Source organism: Symphodus melops, assembly GCF_947650265.1.
Source record: "Symphodus melops genome assembly, chromosome: 8".
In the NCBI taxonomy this organism is placed as follows: domain Eukaryota; kingdom Metazoa; phylum Chordata; class Actinopteri; order Labriformes; family Labridae; genus Symphodus; species Symphodus melops.
The window spans coordinates 22,304,119-22,331,828 of NC_136698.1; the positions used below are offsets into that span (position 1 = coordinate 22,304,119).

The 27,710-nt window shown below is 38.8% G+C and overlaps 2 protein-coding genes across 2 annotated transcripts in view; one reads left to right on the forward strand and one right to left on the reverse strand.

Annotated features, from left to right (window-relative positions):
• Window positions 1-27,710, forward strand: part of naaladl2 (N-acetylated alpha-linked acidic dipeptidase like 2) — a 539,711-nt gene that overhangs the window by 424,737 nt on the left and 87,264 nt on the right. The gene's annotated exons all lie outside the window — the stretch shown is intronic.
• Window positions 9,192-12,542, reverse strand: LOC306828530 (trypsin-4-like; the record flags this gene model as incomplete). The annotated part of the gene is made up of 6 exons (XM_079351047.1): window positions 9,192-9,575; window positions 9,702-9,859; window positions 10,194-10,249; window positions 10,364-10,555; window positions 10,681-10,855; window positions 12,503-12,542. 6 exons carry the CDS (start codon window positions 12,540-12,542, stop codon window positions 9,399-9,401), a joined length of 798 nt encoding a protein of 265 aa, XP_079207173.1. The 3' UTR covers window positions 9,192-9,398.

Consider the following 27,710-nt stretch of genomic DNA (forward strand, 5'->3'; position numbering starts at 1 on the left):
TAGAAAGGAGAGGCTGTGTTAGTGTGTGGAGAAAACCAGTTCCCTACATCTCCTGTGGATTCATCGTTGATATTAAAGACGTCCTTCGACATTGCGTCCTCAGACTGATTTTGGGGTCAGAGCAGGAGGAATGAGGGGAATGGAAATCAGGCAGCAAAGACAATATGGAAGTCCTTTGTTCCATATATCAAGTGTTGGTGCTCTTTTTGAGTGTTAATTCCACATAGTAGTGGTGGTGTTATCCTTGTTCTAGAGACTGACTGATTTATTGGCCAGTCGATAATATTTGCCGATATTACAGCATCGTCTAACTTTATCTCAGATATAGCAGCGATCATTTGATTGCATTTAGTTTGAGTTTCATTTTGATATACTAGCTGTTCTCTTTCACCAGCAGAGGGCGCTATATGTATTACAACAAGCATAATCACTCTCCAGAGTGTCAAGTGATGATGCACATACCGGAGCAGTCACTTTCCAGTTGAGCGGCCATCTTGTCTTTGTTATCTTTTCCACTAGTGTTTGATAACTGATGGATCAACACAATGCATGTATAAGTACATGTATTTATTTTCTGTGGTTTTCTTTTGTGTCTTGATTGAATACTTGTTCAAATCGTTGCTATAGCTGCCAGGACTTAATCAAAATCAATTTTCAGGAAAAGTTACCCATCACAGACAACTTTTAACACACTCATATGCCTGACTATACTTCGCGAGACAATTAGGCTCCTTATAGGTTGGTTTTGGTCTCAGCAGGTGGAGGAGACGGTGCAGGAAGAGAACGCAGTAGCTAGGATGCTGATCAGGCCTCGTGGTGAAACAAAGGAAACAATTAAAAAGAATTATACAGGGAAGTAAGTTTGTTTGAACTGGACAATAAAACAAGTGTTTCAGATCAGTATGAAAAAAACATAATTTTACCATAAAAAAATTATGACATTTTTTCCATATCCACCACCACTAGAGTGAAGATGTTTGTTTTTTAGAACACAGTGGCACTTTTCCTTTTAATAAGAAATCCAGCCATATTCCTGTTCTTTTAAATGCTGAACTTAATTTTGTTTTCTATTAAGAACCTCACAGCACTCCTGCCTACGTCGTGGCTCTCTTGTACCATCAGCAGTGCAGCGCTTGCGTTCACGGTTGAAACGCCAAAGTCGTTCAGTTCATTAACGAGTGTCATACAGTTTTTTTGTTTTGTTTTTTTTACTTCTGTAAGGGGTTATCTCTGCGTAGCTCAAACCTTTAACACATTCACCCTCCTTCTCCACGACACAAAATATAAAATAAATTAAGTAAGTAAAATAATAAGACACTTTAGCATAGTCGCTGTTACGACAAGAAATCCATCATTCACGCAGATTATTAAGATTTGTATTGGTTTTAATGGTAAATTACACACTGACATTATTTTAAATACTGGCCTCACAAAATGAAAATGCAAATATGATTACAACTAATAATATTTATTATGATTGAATTTGATAATATTTCTATATTTAAATATTGTATATGCTTATTTTTACATGGTGTACTTTGGTTTTATATTTCTACACCGCTGTTTACTGCTACAACACATTAAAATTCTAAATCGTGGGGATTATATTATTTTGTCTAATTTTTTTATGACTGTTCAACAAAAGATGGCAAAGTTTTACCGCCATAGAAATAGCTGTATACTTTAAGTAGTAACATAGATTGATAGGCAATAAACCTGATCCAACATATGACCACCAACTGGTCAATTAACAACTCCTTTTTTCAACAGAGCCGAATATATGCAGTCAACAAGACATTTAATAAATGATCATCAGGACCGCTTGAAAATTTAATCTCCAGTCCACATCTAAACACAATTATCATCTCTTCTTTCTCATGATTAGCACTAACACACATGCTAGCAGCTGGGGTCTACTGGCTTTATGCCACAGAGTTTTTTCTTTTTTTTTTCAACAACATACTCACCTTCAAGTGAAGCACGAGCCTCTTCTTGTTTGGACTTTTTCTTTCTTTTGCTAGGTCCCGAATCGTATTGACGTTTGGAAGCCATCTCTCTCTCTACTCTCTACTTGCAAGCAACTGCCTGCCGGTGCATCTGACCGCTGATTGGTCAGATGCTGATGCTTCGTGCTCTCAATCATTGCGTCTCTTTTTTTTTTCTCTCCTGCCTCGGGCTGACTTGGTGGCAGTGCTCTACGCGTGCCTCTCGGCACAATGCACGCACATCCTTTGCGCATTTGCAGAGAATGATGATGCTTTCTGATCCCGAGGGAAATTCAATTCACTTTCACAAAATGGGGACCCCCATGGATCGCGGGGCCCTACGCACAGCGCGTGTTCTGCGTGTAGGGAGGGCCGGGCCTGTGTATTGGTTTCAGTTTGAATGTGAAGTTGAATTAGAAATTTTGTACTGACATTCAGAAACTTTTTTTTGTTTTGCCTTTTGAAAATTGTTTTCAAAAGAGAAAAAGAAGCCTAGAACCAAATACAACATCACAGGGATCAAATCAGGTGATTAAAACAGTCTTTTTGGCTGTCATACACTTTTATTGCATTACACAAACATTCACACCACACTTCATTCATTTTTGGAACGTTTGCATCTGCAGGAACATCCACCACAAAGATTCTTTGGATATTCTGTCAGCCTTAAATAATGTTTACTGCATACTATGACGAGTGTGCATATCAGAAAATATAGAAAAGTGCTATTTTATCATAAACATGGCAAATAGTCTGCAAAACTAAATTGAAAAACATAATCAAGGCGCTCTTCCTGCTTTTGTTTTTTGTAACATGTACTGTATATGTTCTTAAATAAATATTACTTACAACAGTTTAAAAAGTCTACTCAAAGATATACTGATAAAAAAGCTAAACTTTCAAACACATTGGATGGCAATTGCCCATCATATAAGAAAAGTACATCCTGCTAATGATGTGATTCCTTCAGCTGTGCAAAAGGACTATGTAGATCAAATGGAGTATGCTAAATTAATCCACCACCGGGGCCGACAGAAAAGAAGAGTCTGGTTAGAGACTTACGATCCTGTTGTGAAGGTTGTTTCAGACGCCTTTCATTTGTAGAGCATAGTGGATGGGAGGGAGTGTAAATGGTAAATAGACTTCAGCTTATACATCACTTTTCTAGTCTTCTGAGTACTCAAAGTATATTTTACACCTCAGGTCACACTTAAGCAGTGGGAGCAATTCAGGGTTCAGTGTCTTGCCCATGGACACATCGGACATGTTTAGTGTAGACCAGAGTTTTGGTGTAAGAGAAGTATATGTTGCTGTTTTCAAAGCAATCAGGAGAGTTTAAAATTTGATCGAAGCAGGAAATGAAGCATGCTAAGTGACGTGCTGTTTTGGGGAGGTTGAAGACCAGACGTGTGTTGCTGACTTTGTAGTGGTTTGATATGCGCATTTAGGAAGACCTGTAACGGGGGAGTTGACATAGCCAATGGATGATATCACAAGAGCGTGTGCCAGGAGCTATGACAAGTGAGGTCAGATCTTCCTGATGTTGTACAGGGCAAATCGACATGACAGGGCAATCGAGGCCACTTGAACCTCAAATGTTAGCTGGTCATCAACAATGTCACCCAGGTTCTTGGCAGCCTTTGTGTGTATTTGGTTGTACCAAGCTGGATATTGATCTGTTGTTGCGGAGAAAGAATGGGTGGGAAGACAAGATGCTCAGTTTTTAAAAGCTTGAGTTGAAGGAGGCGTTTATTCATCTATTTAGAGATATCAGCAAAGGCATGACTAAATTCTTGTTGAGACTGTAACTGGCAGGAATGACAGGAAGGGCTGCGCATCGTCACCAAGTTCAGAGATCATGGATAGAAGGATTTTATGGTTAACTGTGTCAAAGTCAGCAGTTTGTTCTAGCAGCAATAAAACTGAGCACTGATCCGCAGCTTGAGTTAAACACATGGATTCTGTTACTGACCGTAGTGAAGTCTCAGAAGAGTGGTCCCGCTTAAAGCCTGATTTGGATAATACAGATCATTTCTGTTTGTCCTCCATCTTTCATCTTGTGCATGTCTGCCTCTCCTGAGAAACACACACACACACACACACACACACACACACACACACACACACACACACACTAAGGACACACACACACACACACACACACACACACACACACACTAAGGACACACACACACACACACACACACACACACACACACACACAAACGTGTACAAGGGCCTTCTGAGGTCCAATCAAACTTTGATTAATCAATTGATGTGCGATCTTTTGCATTTCATATAAATCTATCTTCATGCTGTTTCAAAAGCTTGTAAAATGTTCCGTTGTCCGTCAAACCCATTTTCTTTTTTGATCTTTTAGTTAAATCATGAACTAGAAGCTTCTTGTTGCTTCTTGTGCTGTGAAAACGATAAGAAAATAGAAACAAACAAGTGAAAGAGAATGCAATCATAACAAAGCCGATATATTGAAGTTTAAACTGCATCTTAGTCTCCAAAGAAAAAACACAAACTCATCGTGACTGTGAGTCATATTTTGTTTATTTTCACGTCTTTTATCTTAATGCATCATCATCATGAATCGTCTATCATGTTTTACATGAGTTTGTAGAGTTTCTCCAAATAAAAAAGCAAATATCAATGTTATTATTCATTTTGAAATGTACAATTTTAGACATGTTTTAATTTCTTCTGACAATAATACAACAAGACTTCAACTCAAGACCTCTGAATTAATGCTTTATTATTATTAGTAATGTTTTCACATGGGCTCTACATGAATCAAACCAGGATCAAAAATGAAAAAAACTCTCGTCTTTTGAACATTTGAAGTGACTCATTACTTTATGAAATGATTGAGACTGCCTTTTCAAGAAAAGGACATTTCACTTTTAACTGACACCAGAACGATTCTGAGGTTTTTCTATATTAATCATGGATTCAAAAACGTTTCGATCCATGTCTTGTACAGAGGGTCACAGACGTCCATGAACACAGCTGGTACTTTGCAGGCAAATTTACCACTCTTTAAAATGACCCCGTAAATCATCTTATTGTACACGACTCCTCCACCAGAGTCACCCTGTGAAACAGATATAAGTAGTTACTGAATTGAAAAACCTCAACCATATTTAAATAGTAAATCCTGTTTTGACTGTTGGAAGATGTGTGTGACAAGACACTATTCAGACTCACTGGAGCAGTATCCACTTTATCAGTTTGTCCACAGAGATAGTGTTCATAGACCATTCTCCGAATGGAGGGGTCAGTGCTCGTCTTCACACTATCACAGTTTGCAAAGTCTGGACACTTGATGACTTTCATCTCACCACAGTGGAGTTTTGATGGTTTGTCATTTCCTAGATGAGGATAGGAAGAAAGTATTTACTACAGAGACAAAAAAAATCCATTAATGTTTAAATTGTTGAGAAAATGAATCGTCACACAAACACATCAAACTTGTTTTGAGCCTTTACATCCCTCGTGTGATCAACTCAAACATCAGTCTAATTCCTATGTATCGTCAAACTTTCTCTTAACGTGAGTTAGTTTTTTTTTCTTTACTAAAAATGATCCCAAACTGACCTGAGCATGAATTCGCTTTACAAAGAGAGGCAACATTTAGTTTCAAATAGTGATATCATCTTCTTCATGTTAAAATACAACATTCAGATGTCTTTAAACTAAACAGTGCAGTCATTAATGAATAAATAATTCATAAAATTTAAACAAGATTTATTTTATGTGTCCCATTGGTTAATGCAGTTGTGGCTCCATAACCGGCAACCTGAACGGTTCTGAAACATAATAAAGAGAGAATTTCAAGAGACAGTTTATTTCACATTGTTTTGATTTGTTATTGTTGCTTCAAGTTTCTCCAGATTTAAACTGAAGAGGAAAGATCACAACTTACAAACTTTTACCATTTTTACATTCCTCTTCGGTAGGAAGATCTATTGGTTTAATCTTAGTGGGGGTTGGTAACTTCAGCAGCATGAGGTCATGGTCTCCATTACTGTCCTTGAAGATGTGGTGATTTGATTCTGGTATTTTCACTCCTTCTGGCGGATCTGCTGGACCTGGATGGACTCCAACATATGCAGTCATCTCCCTATAAACAGATTAAAGGAACATGACTGTATTACTGTAGCTATATTGTAATATCAGAGTTCTTTCAGCTCAACTTGTTTTTGTGACAAATGTATGCAAACTTTAAAACCAAACCATCACTTTCTTACCACCCATCCTTCCAGCAGTGAGCTGCAGTCAGAATGTAGCTGTCACTGATCAGAGAGCCCCCACACAAGGATTCATGAGTTTCATTTTCTGCTATTAACTTGACATGGTACCCGCACTCTCCATTTCCACATGGTTTACCATGAATAATTCTCTTGTGCAGATCCAAAGACAAGCTCACTGTGACACCTGAAAGAGAAAGTCCTCCACCAGGTGACTGGGAGTGTGAACAAAAGTTGTTGGACAGAACACATTTTTCACATTTGTCACAGTGAAAGTCCAGAGTGACAGCTTATTTATTTTTTTATTTTGTTATTTCAGTGACATGCAACCTTTTTCATGAGTAAATAACTACACAGGAGCTACAGGTGTTGAAATACAACAGTGCTAATCATCTCTGTGTCCTACATTTGACCACAGGTTCTCAACATTACGTCTTACTTTAGGTCCTGCTTTACATCTGGAAATTGGAAACAATTATATTTGCTTTTAACATCACACACATATTGATACTTGGCAGCCATGAATCGATATATCGCCACACAAAATAATGCAATACTATTTAATTTTCTTCTCCAGCTTTACTTCATATCACAACTCTTTGTTACATTTCATTTTGTATTTGTAATGATTGTGTTTTTTAAGATGTAAGATATTTTAATATAGGATAGGATATCATAGGACTAGGAAATATAGACCAAAAGTCAATATGGTTTAGTTAAATGTTGATACACAATATATTTATCTATATGTCTTTTATTAACAGTCAGTTGTAAAAGGTCAACATGAATTCCTTTTCTGTGTAACTAAATAAACACTGCTGTGTGTTTTGTTATTCCATCAGTGTTTTGAGTTTGGCTCAGAGAGGGAGAGAGAAGGTGCATGGTGAAGAGTGACTCACCCTGAGATGGGAAAAAAGTGAACTGGTGCAGAAGACACATTTAGCATTATTTTAATATCTATATATTTGAATATAGATGATAACAATAATCTCTTTGCCTATTTTTTGTTTGGAAGTATACAGTTATATATCTTAGACTTAATGTATCACCCTGCACTACTTTATTATCATTGCAGGTTAATGATGAATATGTGTTTGGTGGCCAATGATGCAAAAGACTGAGAAAACATGAAGTAAACAGTTAATTTTAAAACTGCATTAATCATACTAATAATAATATATTGAATTCATAAAGCACCTTGCAACACCTTACACGAACGCTTTACATAGTAGAGTGAAAAAGTGTAAAAAAGGTAACGAAGCATCTGCACCCTCACTACCAGTCTGTGTAACAGCTTCTTCCCCCAAGTCATCAAACTCCTCAACACACAGTGACGGACTGAACTGAGACCTCCACTCTCTCCCTCTCTTTCAACACTCACTCTATCTCTTACAAACACACACACTCCTCTCAAACGCTCATCCATTCAGTATCAAACTCCCCAATAACTTGCATATGTTCTACAAAGCCCTTCACACACACTCTCTTTTTAACCCTTACCCTATCTCTTACACACACACACACACACACACACACACACACACACACACACACACACACACACACACACACACACACACACACACACACACACACACACACACACACACACACACACACACAAACGTGTACAAGGACCTGCTGAGGTCCTGTCTAAGTCTGATTAATCAATTGATGTGCAATCTTTTGTATTTAATATAAATCTATTTTCATGCTGTTTCAAAAGCTTGTAAAATGTTCCGTTGTCCGTCAAACCCATTTTCTTTTTTGATCTTTTAGTTAAATCATGAATTAGAAGCTTCTTGCTGCAGCTGCTGTGCTGTGAAAACAGATTAAAAAAAATGTTAACGAACAAAACCTTGATAAACAGAGAGAATGCGAGTGTAACTAAAAGATGGTCAAGACAAGCAGTCTTTTGCAGAGAGGTTATCAGGACTCTGAAAATGAAGTGACTTGCTTCATTTTAGCAGGATTCAGATAAAATTCATGATATTTTTATTTTATTTTGAAAGGACAGGAGAAAGAGGGAAAGGATGGCTGAGCTGACAGAAAGTAAAGACTTGACTTCTTGTCATTTTCAGTTGTCAGATATACAAGTAAAGGATAATGTTGCTCTTTTCTGTTGGAGTTAATCATAACAAAGCAGATATATTGAAGTTTGAACTGCACCTTAGTCTCCAAAGAAAAAACACAAACACATCGTGACTGTGAGTGATATTTCTGTTTATTTTCACAAGTCTGAGTAGTGTTATTTTATCTTAATGCATCATCATCATTAGTCATGTATCATCTTTTACATGCGTTTGTAGAGTTTCTCCAAATAAAAAAGCAAATATCAATGTTGTGGTTAATTTTTAAAGGTACAATTTTAAACCATGTTTTAATTTCTTCTGACAACAATACAACAAGACTTTAATTCAAGACCTCTGAAGTAATGCTTTATTATTATTAGTAATGTTTTCACATGGGCTCTACATGAATCAAACCAGGATCAATCATAAACAAAACAGTCGTCTTTTGAACATTTGAAGTGACTCACTACTTTATGAAATTATTGAGACTGCCTTTTCAAGGAAAGGACATTTCACTTTTATCTGAAACCAGAACGATTCTAAAGTTTTTCTATAACCATGACTTCAAAATCCCTTCAATCCATTTCTTGTACAGGCAAGTTTATGGACTCCGTAATTCTTGTTATTGGACACCACTCCTCCACCAGAGTCATTCAAAATTCTGGATATTTTCATTTTATTTTGAAAGGACAGGAGGAAAAAGGAAAGGACGGCTGAGCTGGTAGAAAGTGAAGACTTGACTTCTTATCATTTTCAGTAGCCAGAAACACAAATGAAGGATAATGTTGCTCTGTTCTGCTGGATGCAATCGTAACAAAGCAGATATATTGAAGTTTAAACTGCATCTTAGTCTCCAAAGAAAAAACACAAACACATCGTGACTGTGAGTCATATTTTTACATTTATTTTCACAAGTCTAAGTAATCTTATTTTATCTTAATGCATCATCATCATTAATCATGTATCGTGTGTTACATGTGTTTGCAGTTTCTCCACATAAACTGACAAATAAAAAACTTTTGAAGTGACTCACTACTTTATGAAATAAATGTGAATGCCCTGTTAAAGAAAACAGCATTTCACTTTTACCCAAAATTGTTTTGTTTTAATACTTCCTCTAAATCCATCTTCAGGATCCATGTCTTGTACAGAGGGTCACAGATGTCCATGAATATAGCTGGTCCTTTGCAGGCAAATTCACCACCGGCTTTATGGACCCCGTAAATCTTGTTATTGTACACGACTCCTCCACCAGAGTCACCCTGTGAAACACATTTAAGAAGTAACTCAATTTAACATCTTATATTAAAAAACCTCAAACATATTTAACTGGTAAATCCTGTTTTAACTGTTGGAAATGTGTGTGATAAGAAACCATTCAGACTCACTGGAGCAGTATCCACTTTATCAGTTTTTTCACAGAGATAGTGTTCATGGACCATTTGCCGAATGAAGGGGTCCTTGTTCTTCTGCAGACATGTTTTATCAAATGTACAGGCGAAGACTTTCATTTCAACACATTGGAGTTCTGCTGGTCTATCATTTCCTAGATGAGGATGGGAAGAAAGTATTTACTACAGAGACAAACACATCAAACTTGTTTTAAACCTTTACATCCCTCGTGTGATTAACCCAAACATCAGTCTAATTTCCATTTATCATTAAACTTTCTGTTAACTTGAGTTTGTTTTTTCTTCTTTACTAAAAATGATCCCAAACTGACCTGAGCATGAATTAGCTTTACAAAGAGAGGCAACATTTAGTTTCAAATAGTGATATCATCTTCTTTATGTTAAAATACAACATTCAGATGTCTTTAAAATGAACAGTGCAGTCATTGAATAAATAATTGATAAGATTTAAACAAGATTCATTTTAACCATGTTTCCCATTGCGTAACACAGTTGTGGCTGCATAACCGGCAACCTGAACGGTTCTGAAACATAATAGAGAGAATTTCAAGAGACAGTTTATTTCACATTGTTTTGATTTGTTATTGTTGCTTCAAGTTTCTCCAGATTTAAACTGAAGAAGAAAGATCACAACTTACAAACTTTTACGATTTTTACATTCCTCTTTGGTAGGAAGATCTATTGGTTTAATCTTAGTGGGGGTTGGTAACTTCAGCAGCATGAGGTCATGGTCTCCATTAGTGTCCTTGAAGATGTGGTGATTTGATTCTGGTATTTCCACTGGTGGATCTGCTGTGCCTGAATGCACTCCTACTAATGCAATCATCCCCCTAAAAAGACAAAAGGAACATGACTGTATTACTGTTGATATATTGTAATAACTGAGGTCGTTCAGCTCATTTTGTTTTTATGTCAAATGTATGCAAACTTTAAAACCAAACCATCACTTTCTTACTTTTCCCAGCAGTGAGCTGCAGTCAGAATGTAGCTGTTGCTGATCAGAGAGCCACCACAGATGAGTTCCCTTTTTGAGTTGATTAACTTGACGTGGTACCCGCGCTCTCCTTGGTCACATTGTGTACCATTTATAATTCTCTTGTGCAGATCCACAGACGAGCTCACTGTGACACCTGAAAGAGAAAGTCCTCCACCAGTTGACTGGGAGTGTGAACAACAGTTGTTGGACAGAACACATTTTTCACATTTGTCACAGTGAAAGTCCAGAGTGACAGCTTATTTATTTATTTATTAGGGTGGTTGCATCGAAACGTGCACCTATTTGTGCTGTCGCTCACAGTCCAAACGGATTGGTGATACCATGTTTAGTTTTTAAGATATTTGAGGTTTTGCGAGCAGTGGTAAACCCATTCAAATACATTGATGGAATGTTCTAGCAGGTCAAAGCTGAACGTCAACCAGTCAGTGAGCAGCAGGTGTTCAGAGTTAAGAGTGATGACATCATTGTTTCAGTGTGACAAAGTTCTGTCTTAGCTGTTAGATGGCACCATTCTTACTGCTGTCCCACACATGCACGCACACACAGACACTCACACACACACGGCAACCACCCTCACAATTTCTGCAGGAATTGTCCAGTTTATTTTGTTATTTCAGTGACATGCAACCTTTTTCATGAGTAAATAACTACAGAGGAGCTACAGGTGTTGAAATACAACAGTGCTAATCATCTCTGTGTCCTACATTTGACCACAGGTTCTCAACATTACGTCTTACTTTAGGTCCTCCATCTGGAAATAAATGTTGGACATGTTAAACTCTCCTGCAGATATTTCCTGACATCAAGCATTAACAGGTCATATCTGATGGATGGATCTGTCCACCAATATCAATAATGTCTTATGAGTCTAGCTGCTATTTCTGCTTTATGATCGTTCTAGTTTAACAGATAATTCACAGTAATATCTAAAACCTTCTCTGAATCTTTGATTTAACCCTTTAAACCTCTTCTCTCTCTCTCACCCAGTTACCCATCAGCCATCTCTGCTCATCTAGTTCCCCTGGTCTAATGATATGTTCAAATGTGCAGCCCCTGTGGTGCTTTTACTATTATGGATATTAATGGTTCATTATAGGGCTGTAAAATGATTCATATATATTTTTTTCATTATTTTGCAAATATGAAAACATTTTTGTTAGGTTTTCCTTTTGAATGGTTGCATGTCTTAAATGAAGGGTACTTTATTTCCTGTTTGTATACAAACATGCTCTTATTTAGAAATAAAATAAGAAACAATAACTTAACTTCAGAAAAAGGAACTCATTACAGATCTAAACTAAATGAAAAGAGCTGAAGGGACGGTAAGAGAGTCAAATGTTTGAAGTTATAACGTTGGTATTACTTTGGACTCGTCAGCTGAGCCGTCTGTATGTGATCAATATTATAATCAACACATAATGCATTCCTGTCAGACCTTATTTGATGGTGACTAACGTGTGAATGTTGACAGCTCTCGTTGATAATGAAAAGATTCTCTATGCATACATCATGAAGCTGAACCTGTTTCTACCATGACAGTCTAAAGTTTTTGCGGCAAGTTGAACAAAACAGGAAAGTCTACAAGGTCACACAAATATGATGTCAATGTTAAAGAATAGATTTGTTTGAGTTTTTTGTCTTTGATAAAAACCCTAATCTAACAACATGCTACCTCTAAATGTGCTCCTCCTGGGTTTCTGTAGGATTCAGTAAATTCTACCTCAAAGGATGAAAGTTAAAAGTAAGCAGCAGACATGTAAAGATAGAATTGAGTACTCACCTGCGCACAGCAAAAGGAGGAGACACTTCATAGCACCCATCTCTGCGTGATGCCCTCCTGGTGCAACAGTGGTGCATTTTAAATGTTTTCACACTGTCCTGTTGGACCTCTATCCACCAATCAACACCTCAATGGTTTATCAGAACAAGCCCATTGGCTAGAAGCTCTGTACCTGTGCAGATCCTCAAGCCTTCCTCTTGTTATCTTACCTTTTACCAATCTGATAAACAGAAACATGAACATGTACTGTTGTCGTGTGTGTTTCAGAAGGGCCATAACACCATACAAGGTCCAAATGTTCATGCTGTTGAAGACTTTTGGATTTAAAGTCAACATCTCTAATCTTTATCAAGTCAATATATACTGTACATATTATTATGACAAAAGGGTTACTGTCTTCCATCTCCATTTCTTTCTTTGCTTTGTTGCTTAGTGTTTTCACTGTCAATGGTCTTAAATGTGGTTTACTATTGGCTTATGGCTGTCTTGATGCAACATACAGCGACAGACCACAAGAAGCCTGAAGATGTGTGCCATTGATAAATATAATGAATATCAGCAGGGTTATCCTCTCATTGACCTACTGTGGAGCAGATTATCGTGCGATGTGAAGTGCAAATATAATATACACTTTGTACTATGTACTGCACTTTTCAGCATTCGTTTTGAGTTGTAGAAACACAAACTAAACTGTGAAGATCTTTGGTTACGTCTTTAATTTGCGGAGAAAGCACAATTCTATAAATGATTGAAGCATTTACAAAACAATGTGACAATTGGTGAATGAAATATACCTTCAACAGTGAGGTGTTGGAGTTTATTGCAACAATGAGCAGTATTAATAGAGCATGATAAATGTCTTATACTTAAAAATGATCATTGACATCCTGATTTGACATGTTTGTCTCAGTAAAATGTTACTGTTTGAAATTAAAGATTGTTGTGTGTGTATATATATATATATATATATATATATATATATATGTGTGTGTGTATGATTAGAAATAGTTTGCTTGCTGCCACCTTGTCTCTTCTTTTCTTAAATTCTCACTGCAGTTTCTGGTGTTCATCTAGTCAAATATGCCTTCTAACAGTTGGACTTATCAAGACAGATAAGCTCGGGTGATGCCGTTACGTTTGTAGATTCACACAGCCTGAGCTTTTATTAGTCCGTCATATATATATTTACATAAAACTCTCCACTTTTCTTCTCTCTGTTTTCAATGTGTCCAAATTAGTCCACACACTGATCTTTTTGTTCGCTGACCTTATATGATAGGTAAGTCACGGAATTAATCAACTCAACCTCATTAGATGTATTTTCTTACATATTTGGATAACTTAGTTTATTCAGGTACAATGCTTAAACACAAATGTAACATAATAACAGTGACGGCTCTTTTAAGATGCCAGTTGTTTCCATGTTTTCAAACCAAATGACACCTTTGGGTGGACAATCAAGACTTTGTAGTCCAGTTTATTCCTGCATTAATCATGCATTAGTGGAGATCTCTCCACTAATGCATGTCCACTCTTCTCTGAAGAGTAACAAATGGAGCCAGGGCTGTTGGGGAATTAGTGCCTTGATCAGGAGTAGCCCAGCAGTAGTCAAGAAGGGACCTGGCACTTCTCCAGCCACCAGATCAACCTTACACATCTGGTATTGAACTGGCGACCAACCGTTTGCTTTCCTAACACAAGGGCCCTTTCCAAAAAGCAGTTCAGTACGGGGTTTCAGTAGACTGAACCCTTGTGGTCAGTCAGAGGGCATTTTGTGGGTCCACCTCCGAAGACTGAAAGTTTCAGCATGGATGCATTGCTAACTTCTGGGTTTTGTGCAGTATGGTTTGGATACATGCTGTTAGTAAACAATGAGCTATAACTGTAAAATGTTCCTTTACATGCAACTCCAAATCAAAACAAACAAAGATGGACAAAAAACATTTAAAAAAAAAAACAAGGATGCATGCGGCGGGTTTGGTTAATGCACCTTTCACATGTTAACTTGTTTATATTCAATGTAAAGTTTGTAATATTTACTGAGCCATCGTGCATATCACACAAGTCTGTAACCATGTTTTGGAAAATAGTGATGTCCAGACCTCAGTGTCCTCATAGCTGGTTATGGCTATGACATCACATCTGAGTTGGTGTGTCAGTAACATGAGGAGGGCTAATAATGTCACTCCCACACTAAATGAATCAGACTATGTAGGAACTAATATCAGCCTACTGTGCGTTCCTACTGAACAGTAGGTCCAAAATGTATGCGGTACAAATAGAAGGGAGAGTCGACTAAGTATTTTAAAGGCACTTTGCAATTCAGAAGCACCCAAGCCCCTACAGACTGAGCTACTGCCGACATCATACTTAAAATTAGATTTTTGTTTCCTGGTTCTCCATTTCTGTGGCATGGTCCCTCAAACAGGCATTTATTTTGAAATCGATCAAAGGTTACAATGTAAATTTAAATTCAGAATAAGTAACTCATTACGGATCAGGAACTAAAGTCATGTTTGACTTTGGCACAAAGTAACTGTAGTGAAAGAAGACTTTGAAAGTTGCAGCAGTGTTGTTCTTTTCCATCACTATGACTCGGGGGAGACGAGACATATCCACAGTTCACCTCAAGGGACTATAAGCATGTGATAGCAAAAAATAAATAAAAAAGCATCATTTCAGAACTTTTTTTTTTTGCGATAAACTACTTATTGCTGACAGCCCGAGTATAGAAATAAGTCCTATGTGTGTCATTATGATAGACATGGAAAGTCTCACAAAAAAAAGCTGACCCCCTCCACAGGACTCGCATGCAAACAAGGTGATTACTATCTGTTAAAAATTACCATATACTTTTATCATTTTCATAAGAACTGGAACTTGTCAGGCCTGGACAGAAATGAGGACTCAGATGCAGAGAAGATTTTGCAAAACAAAAGTCTTTATTTTTCTGGCTCACCAAAAGACCGAGTGATAAAAATAATAGGCTACAAAAACCTGAATCCGAAGCTAAACAAAATCACTGCAAAAGGCAGGAGACTATGAGGGAAACAAAATTTTAACTCTATCACTATATACAATACAAAAAGAAAATCACTGCATACGGCAGGAAACTAAGTCTGTGCAAAAGTTAACTTTATCTATAAACAAACAAAAATCACTGCATATGGCAGGAGACAAAGGCTATGAAACATTAACAAAATTTACAACCAAAAATCAAATAAATAATCACTCTCCTTGAGAGGTCAAAAAGCAAAAACTAGAAAGAAAAAAAACAAAGACTGGACGTGACGAGGACTGTGACAAGAAACGCTGACTGTACATGAACAAACAAGACACTGGCAGGGAACAAAGGGAGACGCCGACTATAAGAAACATGAGGGTAACGAGCAACAGGTGGAAATAATCAGGGATCAGGAGATACATCAGACCAGTGACACAAGAGGAAGGGCAAGTGACCTGAAACGAGAGGAGTATTACTTTTCAAAATAAAACATGAAATTCACAAGCCAGACAAAACATGACAAGACACCCCTCACCGCTGTGTGACAAAATTACACGTTTGGTTGACTATGAGGCAGATATTGTGGAGTGAGAATTTTTTTTTTTTAACAGCCTTCCCTAATACTACTTTTTATGTTGGGCTCTGCAGATGATACAGCAGAGTTTTGGACCAGGTGAAGTCTGTGAAGGGACTTGAGAGAAAAACCAAAGAGGATTAAGATGCAGTAGTCAATGGAAGATGTAACTGGGGTGTGAACAAGAGCAGCAGCACTGTTGGGTGTGACGGATGAATGGTGGTGATTAAAGTTACATAGATGGAAATAAGCAGACCAGGTGACATTATTGGAGAGAGCTTGGAATGATAGTGTGCTGTCGAGGGAGAAGCAGAGAAGTGATCAACAGTGACAGAAAAACTGTCCAGTTGTAAGTTTGTGGATTTGGTACTGTTTTAGGAGCACCTTAGTTTTGTCACTGTTAAATTTGTGCTGGAAAGCTGCAGGAAAACCAGGAGTGGATTTCTTGTAGAGCTCAGACAGGGAAGTAGGCAGAGGGGAGAAGGTGGGTCTGGATGAAAGGTAGAGGTGGATGTCGTGCGCGTAGCAATAGCTCTGGATGTTAAACATAAGGAAGATATGGCCAAGAGTTAGGACGTAGATGATGAACAGAAGGGGGCAGAACCCTGAGAAACACCAGTAGTGACCAGAAAAGGCTGGGAATTGAAGGTTTTGAGCCCATAAGAGGCCTGGGTGTAAAAAAGTCATCCGACTTAGATATTAACGACTTCATGATTTCAATTTACACAGAGGGCATCAAGTCTAACTTGAGAATGGTCGGAGCCGCTTCCATGCTGTCTAAAATCTCCTGTCCAACAGCCGTCATTGGACATCTCTGCTGTCTGCTTATGTGTTTTAAGGTGGATGAGGTTCTAGGAGACTGTGTATAGCTAAAGAAACGTTTCTCATGACCTTACATGGTTTTGTCAGATGAACGTAACATGTCTGTTCTGCTCAGCTGCCTTGGATTTCAGAGGATTTTCAATCACACAGTCTTCACCTGAAACATTTTTTTTTTAGTTCTTACAGGATGGCCTGTCTTCTTACTTAAGATCTTTAGTCACCATGTTAATGCCAAAAAACCCTTTGGCAAAGTGTAACTAAACGCTGAACCCCAAGTTGCTCCATCTTCTTTGGTGGGGGTGTAAGATTGCATAAGAATGGTATTAGCTTATACAGATTACATTACATTACATGCAATCATACAATACAACGAGCCAATTTCATCAGTCTGCGAATGGCTAGTGACTAGAAAAGTTCAATTCCATTTACCATGTAGCCTACGTGTGTGCATGTCTGTAATCTGCCATCTGAATCTCAAGACCTGAAATAAAACTGTTCTTTAGCGTATTACTGCTAAAGTGTCTGAATAACAATAATAATAAAACTGCCCTTCAACAAAACACACAAACCTCCAATCAACTCGCCATGCCATTGAGGACTATTTGTTAAGGACAATCACTTGTAAAAAGAACCAAAAAAAGTGTATTGTGTAGTTCTACATGTTGAAAAATAAAGCAGGGTTTAAGGTTTTTTACGGGTCTTTTGTGATGATTGTTTACAAACAGGCTGAAATGTTGCTTCTTCTTCATACGTTTCCAGCAGATATGTAAGGTGGGACATTAAAATGTGTCCAGATCTTGCTGCGTTTCCTCTTGTCACTCATTTTGTCAACTTTTTTGTATCCCTTTTCCAGTCCGTTTGCATTGAGGTGTGTGTGTTTATAGGTGTGTGTGTGTAGGTGTGTGTGTGTGTGTGACTCCTGTCCGTCCCCCCTCTGCTCAGCGCAGACACAGACAACCCTGCCACACATTGACCAATCAAGAGACAGAGGTTGCAACCTCTGACGTGTGTCTCTCTCTCTCCTGTTCGTTTGCTGTGTATACATCCCCTCCCCTCCACCTGCTCAGTGTGGACACAGATGCCAATGATTAACCAATGATATTCGGCTTTAACAGAAAAAAGGACGAGAAAATAACTTATTGGCTCTCATTTGGCTCCCAACGAGGGAACCGGTTCCTGTAGTTCACTTCAAAGAGCCGACTCTTAGAGCTGATTCATTTGCGACCGACACATCACTACTAAAGAAGCGCTTAATGCCACAATAGTGAAACCCATTCATTGTTTATAGGAGCAATATGTAACTCTGAGACCTAGAGTTTAAAATTGGCACTGCAGACTACTTTTAAAACATTGAAAGGGAATCTCCTTGGAACAATTCCTCTCTATTTTTTCAAAAGCATCACCAATATTGATCCTAGTTTGACCTGCTCGTAGTGCTGATTAGAAACATGCTGATACTTGTTGGGTTGGGTACAATCTTTTTTTTTTCTTTTCTTTTTTTTTTACTAGCCTGCTTGCCTGCTTCCATTGCTGCAACAATTGTTCTCTTGCTGTGATAACTTGTCTCAAGTCTCTTAACTCTAAGCTTAAACTGTTCAGGTTTTAAACCTTCAAAAGAACAACAACATTTTTCCTTCTCGTCCATTAAGGTAGCCTACTTTAAATATTGAAACATTTTAAGGAGAACTGAAGCCAAGGAGAGTTTGTGTGAGGCGATGAAGGTTGTGGTAGTAGAATGTTAAACTACTTTCACCCGGCTTAAAAGCGCCTATCTTCTCTGGCTCAAATAAAACCAGACCATTCAGGACCAGAATCTGAAGTTAGAAGGAGGACATGCACATTGGTTGCTACATTGTTGTCAGAGAAGCTAGCACGTCAACATAGCATGTTTCCTTAATGTCTGATCATAGGTACCACAGTACTGTAGAAGCAATGGTACAGCATGTACTGCAATGCTTTTCTCCTGAATTAAAGCAGCATGGTTTTGCAATATGATATATTGCATCGTTAAATTCTACAAGAACCTGCATTGTTATCTCTGATGGGGTCAAGTTGTTTCCCACCCACTCAACAACTTGAACCCAATTAATGCAGATTGAACCAAACACTGGCCTCCTATGATTGGCCTTCATTAATTACTGTCTTAAGTCAAAAAAAAAAGAATGGCCATAGCTTTCCTGTGCTACTCGTTGGGCATTCAGGACACTCTTGATAATAGAACCAGGTTGGAGTGGCCTCTTTTGTCGTCTCAGTGACACCTAGGGGTGAACTATCAGGACAGGCAGGGGACATCATGGGAGAGTATAACAAGTGGATATATAAAGAGAAAGATAGAGAGACAGGAGACAAACAGACAGTATATGGTTTCTTTAGGAACCCCAGCAGAGTCTAAATGAATATCTCAACACACTATTGATCCACTCTCTCTTTTACCGCCAGCTCCCAGTCTCTCCATCTTTTGCTCACTTGCTGTCCAAAGTCAAATTCATCAGGTGTTTTTTTCTCTCCTATTCCCCCCCCCCCCCCCCCCCCCCCCCTCTCTCTTTATGTGTTTCACATAATCTATCTCACTACTATGGGGCCCTCAGGTATAATCACATAAATGCCACAGCGATGGAGTGTATCAGGAACTGGCATTTAGTTCAGTGCATGTGGGCATGCTCTTTTAAATAATGTCCTCACAAAACAGAAAGACTTGAGCTTGTATAGCACTTTTAGTTGCAGTGTAAAGTGACCATCAGAAGAAACTAATCACATCCATACGCTGCCGCTGAAGCAGCAGGATGCTGGAGGTCCACAACATTTCTCTGATAGATAGATAGATAGATAGATAGATAGATAGATAGATAGATAGATAGATAGATAGTTGAAGTAATCCTGTTTGCAGCATATAAAAAAACATGCCTATAAAATATAGAATATGTTTCCATACACCAGCACACATTCACAAACACAAGCCAAGCATATCTCACCCATACACAACAGTTATTTGACAGAATCCATTTGATTGCAGAGAGTCTTGGGGTGAGAGTTCTATCTGTCTTTGTGTGTTTGTAGCACGTCCTTTGCTCTGGTGTTCTGAAGCCTGGGGGTTACCGGGGTGTGAGGGCTCCTGCAGGATGTTTGTGGCCTGTGTGAGGAGACAGCTTGAGTGGATGTCGTTCAGGTTTGGGAGAGGGGAGCCGACATTTCTCTCAGCCGTCTTGACAACCTGCTGCAGATCTTTTTTGTCAGCAGCAGTGCAGCTTGAGTACCACACAGTACAGCCATAAGTCAAAATACTCTCAGTGCATTGGTAGAGAGTCACCGTGAATAGGGAAGCCTGCTGCATCTCACACCCAGATGTGACTCATCTCCTGATTGCCTGCTCAGAAAAGAAACAGAAAGAATGCACCAATAATCAATCACTGCAGAGGGGCCATCGCATCATTCATGCTGGTGATGGTTGAGGTTTTGGGTACAGGGATTATGGTGGCGGTTTTCAGACAGATGGGGACAGTTGCGTGTTGTAGTGACAGGTTGAAGATGTGTGTGAATACTGTTATGAGCCGGTCTGCACACGCCTTCAGCGCTCATCCTAAAACGCCATCAGGCCCAGTTGAATCATTGCAGTTGATGTAGTGCTCTCTCTACCTGGTATGTTTGGAGAACAAGTGGCTGGTCGCTCTCAGGAAAGCTGGTTTCAGCGTCTGGATCTGGTCCTCTGCTGGAGCTGTTCTCGAAGCGAGCAAAGAACATCTCTGCCCTCCTTAGTTCGGATCTGCACTGTGCGGTTTTGTTCTGGTGATGAGTGGATCGCAGGCTGGGTCAGGAACAGGGGCAGATTGTCCGACTGTCCAAGGTGAGGTGAGGTGATGCGTGGGTTTTATAAGCTCTGGAAACATTTGACTTGTCCTTGTATTATGGTGCACATTCTTGTAAAATTTGAGCAAAACTGTCTTTAGGTTGGAGTGAATGAAATCTTCTGCCACACAAAAAACTCTCTGTGTGTTTGTTTTGTTGCTTGCATATAGCATGATGTAGTTTCCCCATAGCTAGCTTAGCATTGGCTTGGGGATGGACATTAATCGCAGTGATAAAAAACAGTTTGTGAGTGAATTTTCTGGGCAGTCAATAACAGTGTCCGTGCGCTAATTATTGGGAATGTAAAACAAAAGCAAAAGCAGGTAGACCCCTGGGTCGCTGCATCTGTGCACGCCACCATTTTGTGATTACTGTCACTAAGCTTAGACCTTTTCTCCCGCTACAGTATATACGGTATATCTCTTGGGATAGAAGGGGGAAGACACATTAAACAGACGTGTGCTGTTGCCATAGACGTTTAAGATGCAGTGTGATCGTTTGTGCAGCTGCAATTATGAAAAATAAGCCCTGAAGCTGAGAAATCAGTTGTTTGCCCAGCTTTCATCATGTGAGAGTGTGCAGATGGCTGACAATAATTTCAAACTTGGAAGTGATTTCAATCCAAATAAATCCACCTCATAGACTGAATCCAATCAATTTAGCGTGGTTGACAACCACGCTAAATCAACTACAGTGCAATAGATTGGGTTGAATTTCTACATTTAATTCAAAACACTCAAATACATAGCAATAGAATCAGGCTGATTTTGAAGCTGACGCACGCTTGTGTTGCGCTTTAGGACAGGCTGTCAGAGGTAAAAATATATACGTTCTCCTAAGATCACCGCCAAAAGAAAATCACATTTTATTGGATGGATGAAGATGAAGTTTTCACCTACCCACTTCATCGGAAGATTAAAACATTTCCAGCTTTCCACTTTTGCTCTGTGATTGCATAACCCCCACTGCAGTCGCCTACTCTTTCTATACACTCATCCATAAATCTTCATCTAGTGTTTGGCAATCTTCCCCGGCAATCTGCCCTTCTCTTTTGTTCATCCCATTGAGCGGGAGTCCTTGAATACTGATGACAGAATTTGATGAAATCTACCAGTTGTTTTTGTTGTACTTTGCCTAAGGGCACATGTCTAATTAATCACTAGCACCTAGGGTTACTCTGCTGAATATGAAGTCTTTTTTTCGCTTCACACACTGGTGGAGAGTATTCTGTTAGAGGGTACCTTTACATTTTGAATGTCAAGCCTGTTTGTTTGCCAAGGGATTTTCTTCTAATTCCATCTTCTTGTTAAGATACCATGATAAAAAAAAATGGGAAGTGGGCTTGAACTCTAGCTGATCATAAAATGTGTTGTTTATAATGCACATTGAAAGCAACATAATCTAACAGCTGAAGGATCAGTACTCCGGGTTATATCGCTCCCTCTGTGCCAAAGGTTTGTTTTCAAGGGGCAAACTTATTTTCATCCAAATCCAAATACTAAGACTCTTTTAGCTTCTTTTGTGCCGTTGTTCAATTTGTAACACAACTGTCTGTAAACTGTCCGGCTTGAATCATTGTCATAGGCAATATGCAATAGGCCGTTGTCCGATTTAAACACTGCATCAGGGTGGCGATCGGGTAAAACAGCACACTGAAATAGTCTGCATCTAACAGGTGAACGGGGTTGAGCATTTCCCAAGCAGAGTCAGATTTCCTCCTCTCCCAGAATAAAAGCTGTGAGTGAACTGTACTGATTAACTAATAGCTGATACATGGCATACAGTACACTGCACAGCAGACAAAGGAATACTTAAAAGCTTCAGTTTTCATAATGTATGGCCAAAATGAGGGGCAGGGAAAGAAAACTATGCAAAATATTCACATTAAAGGCGCACTATGTAGTTTTGGTCAAGAAATGTGAAAGTTATATGTTCATAACTCTATATTCAAACTGTCCTCAGAGGAAAATGTGGTCTCTGTAACACTGTCTGAAGATAAAATGGTACGGGTGAAGTTATGGTGGGGGCCGCAACAGAGAAACCGTTACTCTCCTGATAGCTTTTTAGCTCCAGGCGGTGTTCAGAGATCATACAGTATGTGTTATTTAGTTCATAAAATATAGAGTAGAATTGTTTCACTTCTCCAACTTGTAACTTGCAAATGTCACTACCAAATCTCCATAGTGCACCTTTAAATGATAAAGATCTTTTTCTTTACTTTGCAGCAGTACAAGTAACTGTCGTACACATCGGTCAGGCTCTCAAAGTATTGGCATACAGAATGCTGTATGTTGTTTACATGGCTATATATTAGAAGGTCATTCAAAGTCACACAGAAAAAAAAACCAATCCAAAATACCTCAAGCAGACACAAAAGAGCCGAACCTCTGAAACATTTGTGAGGATAGAATCTCTCCTTTATTTTAAACTTTTGAAGGGGCAGGCGGTCTACTCCTGTCTTGTTTTTTGAGGTGAAAGCTCCTGTGACAAACTGCTTTGTGTCAATGTTAGCACCCCTTGTGGATAAAGTTGTTTATTGCTGATCTCGGAAGCTAAGCAGGGTCTGGCATGGTTAGAACTTGGATGGGAGACCACCTGGGAATACCAGGTGCTATAAGCTTTGATCAATAGCCACTGTAAAAATTTCAATGTATCTAAGAGCCATTTGTTTTTGCAGTGTTAAACTCACAGTCTGTGGTTAACAAATCCTTTATTCTTAATGATCTGATTACTACTTACAACCTTCATTTCCTTTTCTTAACTTGACCTGGCTTACACTAGGGGTGTGCTGCCCTCTGGTGGAACTCTGCCCATCTGGCTTCACTTATCTTAATGAGCCGAGGTCCACTTGCCGTGGTGGTGGTGGCGGCGGCGGCGGCATTGCAGCTGTTTGTTTTTTTTTTGTTTTTTTTTTAATAGTTCTCGGATGATGTTATCTAACTCACTTTTTTTTTTTCTTTTTTTTTTTGCAGCTGTTTTTGAGGATAGCTTCTCCTGTGCTCCGCTCAGTTTGGCTCCTTTAAGAGTTTTGAATTACTCCTGTTTAAAATTGTGTGTGACAACCCCATTTGCTCTGCAATTCTTTATCGACTTCCCAATGCAAATATGGGCTTTATCAGTGAATTCTCAGAGCTTATGACGTCTATTGTGCTCAAATTTGACAGAGCTATTATCGATGGAGATTTTAACATTTATATTGACAACCCCTCCAACTCATTTGCTTCAAAATTCTTACATATTTCAAACTCCTTCAATCTTGTACAGCATTTATCTGGTCCAACACACAATCGTGGACTCTTGACCGTGTTTTTACTCTTGGTGTGACCCTCAACTCGTTGAACAAGTTTGATTTTTGATCATAAGGGCATTATCTTTGATGTTTCTTCATTCATTACTACAAAAACCCAGAAATGTATATTTACTTTTTTCTTTTTCTTTTCTCATCAATTTGTCCAAACTCTCTACCTATTTCTCCAGTATGACCATTAAAACTCCTGTCTTCCAAAATATTGATGACCAAATTAAGTGGTTTAACAATTTGTGTGCATCTTTCCTTGATCACTCAGCTCTGTTAACTTCAAGAATTTTCTTACCTGTAAACACTACTGCATGGTTGAATGAGAGTATCAGAAAACACAGAAGGAAACTTAGAATGGCTGAATGCTATACCATCTAAACTCAAAGTACACCACCTCCACATGAAACAGTTATTACTAAATCAAAACAAAATGATAAAAGCAAGAGCTGCCTACATATCTGGGTTGATCAGTAGCAATAAACACAATCCTAGGTTCCTTTTTAAAACTATAAACCAGCGGACAAATCCCAGTTCTGTTACTGTCTGAGATTTACCCCGACCGTCTTTCCCTCTACCCCATTTTGCTCCTCTGCTCAACTGTCTGAATTTGACCCAATATCTCCAGCACCGTAGCACATATGCGCCCGTCCTCCAGTCTTTGTGACGGAATCACTTCAAAATTCCTAAAATCTGTCCTTCCTGTGGTAGGCCCCACTCTGTTATCCATCATAAATCACTTACTTATATCTGGCTCTCTACCTGACTACTTTAAAATAGCTTGCATTCACCCACTTCTAAAAGGAACCTTCTCTCGACCCTGCACTTGCTGAAAACTACAGACCAAACTAGTCTCTGTCCAACTTCTAAATCACGTTGAAGCCCATTGCATCTCGGACAAATTCCAATCCAGTTTTCGAAATACACACAGCAATGAGTCAGCATTACTAAAGGTCACCAATGGCCCCCTTATGCATGCAGTCACAAGTGAACACTCCTGGTCCTTCTAGATCTAACCGCAGCTTTTTATTTTATTTATCTATTATGCCGTCCTACTTCACAGACTGCATAAGTGGGTTGGCTTTTCTGTCCAAAACTGATTTCGATCATATTTGAGCAACAGGTCCTTTACAGTGTGCATTAATAACAATAACAAGGTGTCCTCCTCAGCTCTGTGAGAAATTACATAGACTTCCTGGAGCCACTAAATCGTCTGAAAGCACAGAAGGTGCCAACGAGCCACAGGAGGGCATCCTCCTTCTCAGACAGTACCATACAAATGTAAATACAGATGTCATTTCAGTATCATCACAGAGTCACTGTCTCCAGACGGACAGGATACAGTAAACTTCAAACAACCATTGTAATGTAAAGAACACCATTTGTTAACTGTAAGGTAACCTCCCCTCTGGCTTGCATAAAAGGATTTGTAATGTGAAGGTTCGGGAGAGAATGCTCTGCCTCCTCTCCGTGTTGCACGTTTATTAAAGAGATCTGATTCAAGCGTCGAAGTGAAGTTCTTCTGAGAATTAGCAACTCTCCACCTCGCAAAGGAGAATTTCCACGACAGCTCCTCTGCTTGGCGGAGTCCCCCCAGGGGTCAGTCCTTGTGCCAATCCTTTTCCCTTTATATACTGTATGCCACCCTGGGAAATATTTTCAACTACCCTGATGTATCCTATAATTGCTATGCTGATAACACACAGATTTACTTTTCTGCCAAACCTAATAACAACTATTAACCAACCTAGTAACCAACTATTTCCTCTTCAAAACTGTTTAATTGCCATCGATGAATGGAATTTTGTCAGTGGGAGTGGCTCTTAATATTTAAGAGGCTTTGTGAATACAGCTCCAGGAGCTTTAAGGCACTACTTGTTGAACACAGTGTTGTATCACTTTCCGTTTCAACTGCTCATCCAGCATTTCAAAATTAGTTTGAATTATTACCAAAATGAGGAAAATGTTTAGGAAAATAAATAAACAATGGCTACTATTATGTTTCACAGTAGCAACATCCAAATCCAGAGGGGAAAAAAAGAAAGCCATCTCCTGTGGACTGAAGTTGATCAGTGCAATCACCTAAACCATGCAACCATGAATATGTAATCCTTATCTCATCTCTTCTACCAGCTAGACATAGTTAGTGATAGCTGCTTGAAAAAGTCTTCACTGACAGGTTAAGTGGACTTTTCAACTGTGTTTCTCATTTTGTTTTACAAGCATGACTAGCTGTCAAACCTCACACTACAGCCCTCTCCCTTTTAAACTCAAGTTTTACAGCGAGGGAATCCAATTACATCGAGCACCTGGAAAGACAGGGAGGAAGAGAAAAAGATAGGCGGAGGGCAGAAAAAAAAATCAATGACAATCCAACTGAGGTGGAACTAAGCTTGACAGTGCAGCTCCTTTCTCTGCTTCACACTCGTTTTGTTCTTTCCTGCAGCGATTAAAGTGTTTGACTGTCTGGGTGTTTATTTCACATGAAGTCACTTAACCACAAACTCCGTCAAGGATTTTAACTTTCCTAATTCATTCTCTTTGTTTTATTCGTTGTTTTTCTCGGTCCTCTGTCCTTTGCACTGTTTTTTTTCTTAATTCATTCGTCTCTCGCAGCTCTTTCATCTCTGTCATGTGATTGAGTTGGTGGCTGGCTCCCTGAACAGCATGTGTCTGTGATATCTAACACTAATACAACAAATGTGATTTACATATGGGCATCAAGTTCAAGTTTATTATTAGCCATTTTAGCAATTCAGTTGTTGTGCTGACATATACATATATAAATATACCACACAAGGACATCAATGCACAAACATAGACAACACACAATGCACAGTAAATAAAGATGTGTGTAAACAGGTTGTACAATCAGACATGAAGTGCTTGGTGCAGGAGGAGAAAGTCCATCATATCCCTGTAGAATGTTTTGTCCTTGTTACTTCCCTTTCTCATACTTGTCTTACAAAAGTTGTTGTTATATGTTTTGCATATAAAGAATAAACTTAAATTGCACCAAGTTTTAAACCACATATCAGAGATAAAATTAGCCTATACTGATATGCTAATATCGTCCAGCATTATCGAGTGGCCAATCAATCGCGCTCTAGTAATATGAAGATATCGATGTGTAAGACGATAACTTTCTTTGATCTACAATCTTTATGGATGGCTAGATAAAGGAACTCCGACATATGTATTGTGTTGATCCTTCAAGTGTTGTTGTTAGACAGCATTTGAGACTTGAAGATTTATAATGAAGACAATACTTTTTTTACAGTCGACAAAAGCCTTTTTCCTGTTTCTCTTCGGCTGTACTGAGCAGTAAAGTAAAAATCAATCAATCAATCAATCTTTATTTATATAGCGTCAATTCATAACAGGCGTTATCTCAAGACACTTTAGTCTGTTAACATTAACAAAAGGGCAGGTAACAAGACCATGCTCATTGTTATGTTTACAAAAAGCAGGTAAAGGACCTTACTTATGGCTATGTTACAAGAGCCCAGCTTAATCCGTCATGGCGTGGCAAGAAAAAACTTCCTTTTAACAGGCAGAAATCTTCAGCAGACCCGGGCCCATGACGGAACAGCCATCTGCTAAACTGTGCTGGGCTTGAAAATGGGATGGGGGAGATGGGACAAGATGCAGAAAGAAGAATAGGATGGGA